Raw genomic sequence first — 12,790 nt, 5'->3', positions numbered from 1 at the left:
TCCATAGAACTGAAATAAAAGTTTGTGAAAAGGTCGACTCGGTATATATTATTATGATTGCAACTATTATAATCCCATTAAAATTTTACAACAATATTGAAAGTGTAAATGTAAAATTCATGTAAAATTCATGATTCTAATCGGTATTTCAAAATATGGGAAAAATAAATGATATTCGAGACTTGTGACATCTGTGATTAAAAGAATATTTCATATCAAGTTTAGACGTTGCATATTGAAATCAAATGGACCCAAGCATGTCAGTGGTATCGATTTGTTTGATTCAGTGAAGTTCTCTCTTGTAGGAATATACACAAATTTAATCCTTAAATTTGCCTTTTTCTCATTTTTCACAATTTTTATGTATAAAATAAAACAAAAGTATACGTAATAATTACATCTTTTAAGCATCAAAACAAGACAGTGACATGATATGTGCGATATTTGGCTGAAAACATACAAACACGTTTATATTTAAGTTTACATTTTGAACCAATTGAGGTAGACGTGTACAGCGTTGCTAAAAGAAAATTAAGTAAATTATTAAACAAACGAAAGAAAAATAATTCTTACTTCATTGTATTTTGTTTCATTTAAAACTTTAATTTAATTAAAAGTTTAATGCTTGCCTTTTGATTGTAATTATTTAGATCAAATTCTAATGTAATGAAATCGAAGAAATTTTTGTTTCGTAAAATAAAATTGCCATTTGCTCAAATCGTACAAATATTGCGGAGAAATTGATAAATCCATGAGTTACAAATCATTCACGAATCATAAATATTATGTTTAATTTTTCTATATAAATAAATATTAAACAGATTTGGTGTCTCAAAAAGTTGAAATTTTTCAGTTTAATGTACTGCAAAGGAGCTTCGTGTTATATAACGATTGGCTGTGATTCGATAATAACCAAAAATGGAGGAAGTGCCTCGTCAGTGCTCTTTAAATACAATATATGAGTGACAAGAGCTAGTCGAAAGCTCCCATTGAAACTTATCATTATCATTAGGCTCCATTTTCGCGGCATATGAAGCGAAATACTATTATTGTGTGTGAAATTTTCATAAAAAGTCCTTCGACAAAAAAAATGTAATCGGCTTAGCAAGTTAATCATGCGGAATAGGATGACACGGGAGGTAATTAAATCTTTTCTCTACTTGAAAACACGTGACTTTTAAGTTCTAAAGTGTTCTAAACACTTTGGAACAATAGTTAATATAGCTAAAATGATTAGTGTTGCATCGTCATCTTCGTAGAATTCCAAGAAGACGATTACACGCGATTATCATAATGTGCAAATGGTCATTATCATTCCATTATGTATCATATCGATCGTTTTGCGACTCCATAAGAGGCGTGCATATTAATAAGAAGTGTGCCACAAAACAAATCTTCTTTGCAGCATCCGATCATTCTAAAGATATCCGAGATCTTTTTTCGTCATTTTTTTGCTTAAAAACAATGAAAGTTAAAAGAAGGTCGATCAATTGAGAGAAATACAAAACAAAGATAAAATTGCCCAATGCAATTCTATGTGTTTTGTTGTACTGGCTTATCGATAGAAATTAGCACATCATGCATCTCAATTTTTCAATAACACGAACAGTGAAATCTTATCTACAATATTATCGTCTCGATACGAAACGACTATACCTTAAATATTGAAACCTTCAAATCTTTACTGGGCGCTTATTAAATAATCATTGATATTTTCTTAGGTGGAAAATTAGAGTAGTATCCCTATCTAATTTTTACAACGATATATCATTATATTATTATCGTACAACTCTTTTTACTCTATATAATTAAAACCTTGCGACACCGACACTGTCATTAAAAGTTACGGAATAGAGGCCTCTTATTTTAATCAAGTTTCTTTCGTACAAGATTTATTCTGATCGTTAAGAAAGAAATGAAAATTGAAAGGGGCTAAAAGAACGAAGTAGAAAAGCGGAACGTGTTCCGAAACGAAACTAGACCATCCATATCAAAGAGACAAGAGCATTTGCGGACCTTGTACGGGAGCGCACGTTCTTTTCGCCGGTCTCGTGGAACGTCGAAATTAGCGACTTGACGACCAGGTAACCAGGACAACGGCGTCTCGAAAACAGGCAGCACACGTTTAGACGAATGTCGGTGGCGCGCTCGTGTTCGTGCGAGTATTCGAGTTATTTTTAGCGCGCTCAAGCCTCTGTCGTCGTCGTCGCTGCCGCTGCCGCCGCTCTCTCGGGGGGCTCGACCGTTGGATGTACCGACAGCGCCAATAGCGCGGCGACACGCCTTCGCCACGGCCAATGCAGTTGCGAACGGATTTCGTTACGAGTGCATATGCACACTACAGACGAATAGCTTGTTTCTTTATGACGCGGGATACGTCATGGCCTGGAACTTTGCTATGTAGAAATCCGACGACCGAATATCTCTTACGCACGTGACCGCAATGCGTGTGTATGTGATATCCGCTGTGCCGTATACGATTACAATGCTCGTACGCAACGCACGCACGCCCGGTTGGCCAGCCGTTGGAACTGGTTGGAACGGCTTCTAGCCGTTCATAGGCGTCACCTCCGATCAATGAGCGAACACCGCCTAGACGGCACAAAATATTTATTATTATTCATTGTTTTAAATGTTATGTAAACATTTTATACATATTTTGTATGAAGCTTTGCTCGAAATATATTATTAAAAGATGGAAAATAAATATTTAATGTGATATTTATTTATGATAATATAAATTTTGTTAAGTGTTTCTTATTTGGATTATAATGTCTTATTACAATAAGTATTTCCATAGAACTAGAAGATTTACAATAAATATTTCATGATATTTATATTAAATATTTATGACCTATGCAATCTAAGAGCACAAAATATTTAAAATAAGACTTATAAATATTTATCAATATTTTACAAATATTTTATAAATATTGTGTGGGTAAATAAAGAGTTATTTTACTCTTCTTATGTCGAAAAGAAAATCTTGAATCATCTTTGAAATCACAAGTTGTGTAACTCTGCAATTTAAACTCGATTTCTTCTCATTTAATAAAGTAAATTCTAATCGATAGAAGAACCGGTAAGAAAACAATAAAAAAGAGAAAAAGATAAATTTGTTTACATTTGCAATTAAATTTAATATTAAATTAATTCAACATTCAAGTAACTATTACAAAAAGACAAAGTTTCAATTTAAAAGCTAATTTTCCGCTTTGATGAATTAGAAATTCAATTTCACGAAATGAATTCTTGTTTAACTCTTGTCAGCTATTTACTTGCAAAAGTGTTCTTACAAATTTCTCATGAATTTTATAACAGAGATCATCCACGTAATAAATACGTACATTCTCCGCCCAAAAAATTGAATTCTCTAAGAAAGACTGACAGAAATTTATTTTACAAAATAATAGCCTCTTTAAAACTCAAAATAAATTTGATATTGTAATACGAAAAATTACAAGAAGAAATTAATGATAGAAGGTAACATAGAAATGCGATTCAGGTCGTTTCCAAGGTTTCATGCTTGCATTCTCCGACCATGATCTAGATGGTTTTATCCACTGTCTCATGCAATCAATATCACTCAGTTTTGTAGCACACACGCACACAATCATAGAGATATTATAGATTGATGGCGGTTAGGGTCGACACCCTTGCACAGATCGCGTGCAGACATTAATTTATCAGTTTTTAACATTAAACGCGGCATTTATAACCGTGATTACATTAAACTGATTTCGTTAAAGACTCAAAATTAAATAACACATTTTGTTATCAATTTACCTTGATGCCATGATTTTGCCTTGATGGAATTCAATTTAAATTAACACTTGTTCCAATCGCTCTTCCGTTCCTATCTTCACATGTTTGTTTTGCAAAAATTATTATTTCTTTTAATTACTTCGTTTCAATTGCACGTTTCATTTGCACGTTTTCTTTAATATACGTCATATATCTGCATTTAAAATAAATATAATTGCGTGGAAATTAAGTTAAATAAATTCAAATTAAATAAATCATCAGAAACGGCTAAATATTTGAAGGCGACTTTTTACGCATCGGAATAAATTGCGAGTCGCTTTAGCATTGGTAATCTCTTCGGTCGTGCCCCTATCTCCGTGATATGTATTAGTTAATAGAATGGTTATCGCTGCGAAGAAATAAGTAAGCATTTGTTATTTATACTTTTCGCCTGATTGCACATTTTTTTATTTTGACAATAATTGAGAGACAAAATATTGTTCTTTGTCTTTGTAAAAATCAGGTGAATCTAAGAATCAATTACATCTAATAAAAATGTATAATGTGAATGTATAGATTCTTAATTTACAAAGTCAAGTATTTGACTGATCGATAATTGAATATTTTGATTTTCTATTATTATTTATTTATTTCATAGATAAATAAAATTCTCTTTTTGTATTCGATCAGATTTTAAAAGCAATCTATATATTTTAGAGATTAGATATTTAACATCATATTTAACATGTGAATCTGTTTCAATTCGTTTGAATTAAACAATTTTTACTATAAGTACAGTGAGCTTTAACACAATTTTATATCGATTCTTCCCTTAGTCGAGAATATACACGCTTCCGGTCATTAATAATAAATGTTAAATAATACGAACTATCAGAATTTAGATCTGCATCTATGAATGTCTTTTACATAATGCTTCTTTTTTTGCTTTTTCGAGAAGTCGTTTCTATTTATGTTGCTTCTATAATATTCTATATTATTTTTCGTTATTATTAAAAACAATGCGTCAACTTTATCATTTATGACAGTGTGTGCGTGTGCGTGTGTGTGTGTGTGTGTGTAAATAACAAATCGGCGAAAAAAATGATATAAATGTTCAGTGAGACAGATTATTTTTTTGTATAGTCCAACAAATTTTTGAAAAATGTTTACGCAGAGATCTCATTTTATTTGCGTAAAAAGTCACACGATGCGCGACCAATGAACGATGCATCACGAGAGAGAGAGACGAAGATTTAGTACCGTTGCGTTATGCAAACTTTGAATCTTTCACTCGCACCAGCGCATAAAAACGCGAGATAACGAAAGATGAGAATATTTTCGTCGATGTACACAGTATAACGTTAATTTAAACGTTTATTAAATCCAACATTATAATACTGCCAGTTTAACGTTCGAACGATTTGCATTTATCTCTAGCTTATTATTGTCAGCTCGACCGTCCAACTAAACAAGGTCTAATTTTGCTCGTATCATTTTAAGAATTGAATTATCTCAAATAGATAAAGATCGAAGACACAAAATTGTAAAGTGGATGACTATCGCAATGTAAACGCTTTAATAGATTTGTTTGCTTTGCTGTTCTCTTTCGCATATTCATATTCGGGTGAAATTGAATAAGATTATATGCTCTTGCAGAGCTTTGAGAGATAAAGAGAATGGAAAAATGAAATCAGAAGCAAATAAAAGATAAATTGTGTAATTGTTATTTATTTTGTAAATAGAATTTAAAGTCCAGTGTATGATCTGACGGAACAGAATTTCTTTCAATGGTTATTACAGTCTCGGTGCATAATACATAGCATTGTTATCGTATATCCGCGTACGAAGTGCATTCGGCTATCGGACTGACGACGTCAAAGAAGATTCACAACATTGTCAAAAATGCATTGATAAATATTTATATAAATGCTATGCATATGTAAATATACGCGTTTGGAACAATATGATGATGATGCGCTTCATTTGCGATTCTTGCGATGTGATCCATGCATGCATTTTCTACGTTCTCCAATTGCAATTGTCGTGAAATGTAGAGAAGAAATTATTTCTTTTTTTTATTTCAAGAGTTATTCTTCTATAATTTTGACGCAGCGAGCACAAAACCTAATCTAGTGAGTAAACTACAATAATCCGCAAAAATAAATGAAGGTGATTCGAAAGAAATTCATATCTGTATTGAATAATTAATTCTCGCTACCGATTTGTCTTTTACTTCTTTTTTTAATGTTAATACAATTTAATTGAACACCGAGCATAGAAACAAATTTGTTTTAATAAGATATAATTTGCGCGATTTACGCCATTGTTTAGCACACATTAAAAGTTCTCGCGTGTATGGAAATGATGTATGCGAGTGAGTATACATCATATACTGTACTTATGCAAATTCAATAAAAAAAAAGAAGATTAAGTAATGTACGTACATTGTAGTGTCGTGTTAAATAATGCGACACATACGCATGCGTATGGAATGTGTACGTATCTTCCGAATGGAAAGATATATATGCTCCGCATGCGTACGCGTGTATGTGTGCGTATTGTAGCCTCCTAGTATAAGAATGGCCAGCAAGAATACCGACTCACCAGTCTTCGGTACATGTTCCAAGATACTTGAGATACTGGAGAACGGTACAACATTAAGACGAACTACGAAACAAACGATTCGACATAACTCATGTAATTTTTTCGTCTATCGCGTGTATGTCGATTGGAAAGTGAAATATTAATGTAATCAAAAGTGCGTGCGTTCGTAAGGAAAGTTTTCATTCAGGATGACGATAAAATCGACCGACTTCGAGATGCCGTATGTGAGAAGAACGGTACGCACTCTCTGCAAAAGTAGCAGTATTCCCGGTATTAGAAGATACGAAAGAAACTCGATCTCTGAGAAATGGGATGACTTCCCTTTTACATTAGAAACGTTTCTTCTTTTTCCGTATGCATGTATATAATGAATATATATACGCGAAATACTCTAATAATAATAAAAGATAAAGATATATGAAAATTTTATTTAGAAAATAATATATCTCGCGAATATTTCGCGGTTCGCTACGACAGATATTCGATTTCTCCGATTTGACAGCTGAAAGCCAGTAAGCAATATATTTTTACATTATACTTGCGCGTTGAATATTTATCACTTCTTCAATATGCCTGACTATACGTCTGATATCGATATTTGCATTTCAAAAAGAAATATAACGACGTCATTTCGAAAATGCTAAGAGAATATTCCTTACAAGAATTTTCCGAAGGAATATTCCTCTTCAAATTTTAATCAGAAAATTAATTAAAATTATACGTATTATAGATATTTTCTTTTTTAATATAAGATAAAAATAACATATTTAATATAAAATAAAAATACATATTTTTCCTGTAATAACTTTAAGATAAGATTTCCCATGTACATGTAGTACTTCCGATTTCTGTTATAGGGTCTTAACGGCCGATTAGCATTCGCTATCGCAGCGGCCGCTCTCGGTTCATCGTTCCAGCATGGATACAATACCGGTGTGGTTAATGCACCTCAACAGGTATAAATATCAATTTAATCAGACATTCTTAAAACATCTTACATTGACCCATTTGCAAGAACATTTGTCTAAAGTGTTATATTTACTTTTTCTTAATATATACAGAGAAAAAAGGTTTCTTTGGATTTAGTATTCTTATAGGAAATTTATTTGACTAAAATTTATTTCATTGAAACAACATATGCTTGTACGAAACATTATTTGTTTGAATAAAAATTTTGTTGTTTCATTCGAGAAAACCTCTATTGCTTGACAGAAATAACATTATTATTTGAAGTAATATCCTTCAATCAAATAATATATATTATTTGGTTACAATGAATACAAACAATGAAACAAGTTATTTATTTAAAAATGGCAAAATATATTGATAGAGATTGTTCCATGCAAATAATTGCTTTCTTAGAATAACGATTACATTTTTTGGCTAAAATTACTATGTGCTATATTAATTATGTTTGTACCATACAGTTTGATCACGCGAATGTCGAAGATAAACATTATCTGTTCAAACAAATAATATATTTAAGACAAAGATAACATTGTTTCAAATTCAAACACTCACACTTATTGATTCAAGCATCATTGCTTTAAACCATTCCAAATAACAAATTTATTTGAATTCAATAACATTTATTAAATCCAAAGAAATCTTTTTCTCTGTGTAAGAAATAGGGGAGACCGGGGTCAGAATAGGGGTAAGTAGAATAATCGAGGCTACATTAAAAACAAAACACGCGAGACACACGTAAACGTATTTGAGCAGCAGCGACTGTCGCTAAGTCTGCTGTAACATCTTGTTGCGAACACATCTATGATAGAAGTTATGTCACAATTTTAAAAAATCGTACACTTAAGTAAATATTTTTATTCTTAAAGTTTTTGTTTTACAATCGTATATGATTGTAAAACAAAAACTTTAAGAATAAAAATATTTACTTAGGTGTACGATTTTTTAAAATTGTGACATAACTTCTGAAATATTTGATTCTTATTTAGATAGTAAGTGTAGTTCTTATTTAATAAAGAACAGTCCAACAGATTTTTTTTTATTTATGTGTCTTTGTTATCGTATATTTTAATGTTTTCAAAAAATGAACGAGTAGTAGACTAACAGCATGGAACTGTATGAACTCATTTAGTGACGACTCTTATAATACTTATTCAAAATTTTATTCCTTTAAAGAGATTTTCTTTAGTGGTAAATGTTATAAGTTTAGTTCCCTCATGTCCAATCTCGAAAACTAGGCTTATTCGACGTGTTTTTGCACGAAATGAACAAATTTTGCAAAAAGAAGTATTGTTTTGTCCTGCGAAGCGAATGTTTGTGTTTAAAATATATTTTTATAAAAGTTTTATTAATATGTAGCCAAAAATGTAGCTTAAAATACATTAATCTTTATTTTAATAATTTTAGTCGAATTACTCCGGTTTCGGGGCTAGTTGAATCAGATGGAATGTATTAGAAAAATGCATTTTTTTCATATTAGTTATTAGTTTCCTCTTATTAAAATATTATTAGGTAGTCAAATGTATATAGTAACTGATGTAGAATTCATTTTTTCGACAAGTCTCTTAATTTCGTCCGTAAAAATTCGAAACTGAAAAATGAGTCTATTAACCCCGGTCTCCCCTATATATCGTATAGATTATATTCCTATGTTAGAATTATGAATCCATTCAATAATATGATAGTAAAATATTTATGAATACGTACGGAAAAAAAATGAATAATGAGTGAAAAATTATGAAAATTATTAAATAAATGTTCTAACTGTTTATAGCTTATCGAAGACTGGATCAAAGACCTGAAAACAAACCGCACGGGCATCCCAACGGAAAAGACGGAAGTGACGTTAATTTGGTCGTTGGCGGTGTCGATATTTTGTGTCGGTGGAATGATAGGGGGTTCCATGGTAGGCTGGGTAGCGGATCGCTTCGGCAGAAAGGGCGGTCTGCTGCTGAACAACATCCTAGTCCTGGTGACTGTGATCTTCGAAGGTAGCGCCAAGGCAGCGAAGAGCTACGAAATGATAATCGTCGGCAGGTTCCTAATCGGTATAAACTCCGGGCTGAATGCTGGCCTGGCACCGATGTACCTGGCTGAGATCTCGCCCGTGCATCTACGTGGCGCCGTGGGCACTGTCTACCAGTTAGTCATCACCATTTCGATTCTGGTATCGCAAATCCTCGGTCTGGAGCAAGTCCTTGGTACCGCCGAACAATGGCCGTTGCTACTATGCTTGACGATCGTACCAGCGATCTTCCAGATATGCACGCTGCCTCTCTGTCCCGAAAGTCCCAAATATCTGTTGCTCAATCGCGGCAAAGATATGGATGCACAAAGAGGTAGGAAAGAATATAATTTATTTCGTCATAAATAGCGAATGTAAAGCGCGGATTATAAAGCTAAGCGGATAAAAGAGATACTTTAAAAGGAATTTATGAATATTCCTTGAAATCATAAATTACCTTTTTTTAATATGTCGCTTTATGCGTCATAGAATAAATTCAAATCCTTTGTTCGATCTGTTCGCTTTGTCGGCTTTGTTCATTTTTTCATATTTATTGTTTTTTTCTTTTCTTCTTAATAGCGCTGTCCTGGTTACGTGGCACGATCGAAGTTCATGACGAGATGGAAGAAATGCGAGCAGAGTACGAGTCGGTGAAACTGGTGCCGAAGGTCACTCTGCGCGAACTCTTTGTAAATCCAGCGCTTCGTATCCCGTTATTCATCTCGATCATGATTATGTTCGCCCAGCAGTTATCTGGCATAAATGCCGTCATGTTTTTCTCAACGAAGATCTTCAGGATGGCGCAACTCGACAAGCATGCCGCTCAGAACGCCACGATGGGAGTCGGTGCTATGAACGTCTTAATGACCATCGTCTCTTTAGTATTAGTAGAAAAAGCAGGCAGAAAAACGCTACTCTTGGTCGGATTTTCCGGCATGTTCGTGGATACCGCTCTACTCGCCATTTGTCTCGTATTCGCTGTAAGTATGCTTAAACTACTAACTATCTGATTTGATGCTACAAATGCTCCAAAGCATTTTTTTTATTGATCACTTAGAAAAATTCTTTATTCCAATTGGTCAATCAAAAGCTTCGAAGCATTTGTAGCGCCAAGTGAACCGCTTGGCTTTGAGAGTTGTCATATATCTTGACTAACTAAATTAATTTGAGATCATAATTAAATGTTTTATTTGTACATTGTAGGAAACCTCACGCGCAGCAGCATACTTCTCGATTGTACTTGTCATCATGTTCGTCGTCCTATTCGCCACTGGACCAGGAAGTATTCCGTGGTTCCTGGTATCAGAGTTGTTCAATCAATCCGCCCGACCACCCGCTACCTCCATCGCCATCGCCGTCAACTGGACCGCAAACTTCATCGTCAGCATTGGCTTCTTGCCGCTGCAGGAGGTACTAGGCGCTTACGTGTTCATCATTTTTGCGGTGTTGCAGTTGTTCTTCACGCTCTTTATATACAAGAAGGTGCCGGAAACGAAGAACAAGACTATGGAGGAGATTAGCAGTATGTTTAGGCAAATATCGTATCAGTGAGGAATACAAAATGGATAAAATATTTTCTCAAAAGCAAAATCAGGAATGAATATAAGTGCGTTCATTTCTCTTTTTCTTTTTCTGCGTTGAAGAATTCGGTTTCGCGAAAATGGCACATACTATTTTATGATCTATTAACGCGCTTCCAACATTCTGTCCACACGCAATATCAAAATTCATCGAAAAGATACTCGGTGAATATTTGTGCATAATCATAATGTGTGCTACGATGTATTCGACGTAGTTACATCCTGCAATCGTGCCAATCCGGTAAACTTAACTTTTCGTTATTTAATTATTCTACGTTTTTAATTTTAGTTTTAATTTCTTTTATTCGGAAACTGTGTTCCAAGTCAAGTCGCACGAACACGCGACAATTGAAATGACGCAAAACAGTTTAGAAAACATGATTCTTTCACGAGTTCTTTTCGAATAATAATTTGTTCCTTGCTTTAGGGACAATATAATATATTACTTGCCATTACTTGTCTGAGTACGAAAGACCATAACTCTAGTCATGAAAAAAACTTGTAGACGGAATATATCCACACAATACAATTCTCTGAGAAAAGTTCTAAGGACGTCCTTAAGACGTAGATGTCCTCTGTATGTCCTTACGACATCACTTGAAAAACTGTGTTGTATGAATAATCTTGGAAGAATCTTATACACTGGTTGATTTTATTTTTATTATCGAACCTACGATTCATTTTACATCGACAGATTCGTACCGCTTGCTAAGCGAATTTTTAATGCGATATATCACGTGAAATATACTATATTTTAAAGAAATTAATAATCGAGTACAATTTTATAGAATAACAGTTGTACAATAGCGCATGAAAAACTTGCGTTTTCCCTATCGAATTACATTACATCACGTTATTGTAAAAGAATTTCAAAAAAGGAATAGAACTGATTGTGTCAATGAATGAAGAGCGCATCAATTGCCTTTTTATGAAATAATTTATAATAAAAATTTAAAGAATATTTTATTATACGTAAACTCTGAAACGCAAGTTTTATTCAAACAAGAACGGAAAGAATGATGTTAGGATAATTGTAAATAAATACAGAGATATGTAAAAATTAGTATTGTGCATAGCATAGGTAATAATTATATTTATGTATGCATGTAGATTTGATTAATGTGTTTAAAACTATATCAACATCATATTTTTAAATTATTTAGATTAATTTTAATAGTGTATACATATATGAAATGAAACATGCGATATACTGAACGTAACTCAGGAATTTACGCTGATCGTTATCTCGTAAACAGCAGATGGATACACTGTTTTATTTTTACGCTGTACCTTTCCGTATCTCTCAAGGAATACTCATTTGTAACCCGTTTTAATTATGTATATTAAAACTCATTGATGATATATATTGTACAACAAAAGGCATCTAAGTTTGATAATTCGTTAAATCATCGATTTTTATCTACTTTGTGTAAAATATTCGAAAAAAAAATCTGATCGAGATTTTTCACTTTATTATGTATATGATTAGTACATTATGTATATGATTTAATATGTTATCCACATTACTATGTACAATGTATGCAAAATGTGTTAATCGCAAACGATTCAACTTGTCGCAAAACTGTAAATAATAATAATTCTCATATCTTTTAGTTAATCGATCGCTAATTATCATATAAGTTTTTGCAACGCAATTAGCATTTTAGAGGATTTTTTTATAAATAAATCTGTAGACTCTTGCTAATCAAAAGGAATAATTAATGTTAAATTCGATAATTTATCGTTTGTACATGAAGAATTATTTACTATAATTGTGACAATAGATCAGAATTTAGCATCCCTATTCATATGCCTGCCTATAAAATGTGTTATAGTTTTATAATACTCGATGCCAATATCATCTAAATAAAAAGGAATATCAAGAGCAAAA

At 32.7% G+C, this 12,790-nt stretch overlaps 1 protein-coding gene across 6 annotated transcripts in view; it reads left to right on the top strand.

Moving 5' to 3' along the window:
* The window catches only part of LOC105146851 (solute carrier family 2, facilitated glucose transporter member 1), a 27,123-nt gene extending 14,333 nt beyond the window's left edge, over nt 1-12,790 (top strand). For 5 of the 6 annotated variants that reach the window (XM_011057418.2, XM_011057420.2, XM_087412451.1 and 2 more), the window contains 4 exons: nt 7,206-7,304; nt 9,089-9,653; nt 9,899-10,299; nt 10,523-12,790. In XM_011057418.2, coding sequence (XP_011055720.1) covers nt 7,206-7,304; nt 9,089-9,653; nt 9,899-10,299; nt 10,523-10,870 — 1,413 coding nt within the window. In that variant the 3' untranslated portion in view covers nt 10,871-12,790. Of the gene's footprint in view, nt 1-5,515; nt 6,585-7,205; nt 7,305-9,088; nt 9,654-9,898; nt 10,300-10,522 lie in introns of those variants that run through there. The other variant, XM_011057422.2, reaches the window with a different exon arrangement.

The sequence above is a fragment of the Acromyrmex echinatior genome, chromosome 1 (assembly GCF_024713525.1).
Source record: "Acromyrmex echinatior isolate Ae372 chromosome 1, ASM2471352v2, whole genome shotgun sequence".
Classification (NCBI taxonomy): Eukaryota; Metazoa; Arthropoda; class Insecta; order Hymenoptera; family Formicidae; genus Acromyrmex; species Acromyrmex echinatior.
This window is presented reverse-complemented; position numbering and strand designations above follow the sequence as displayed.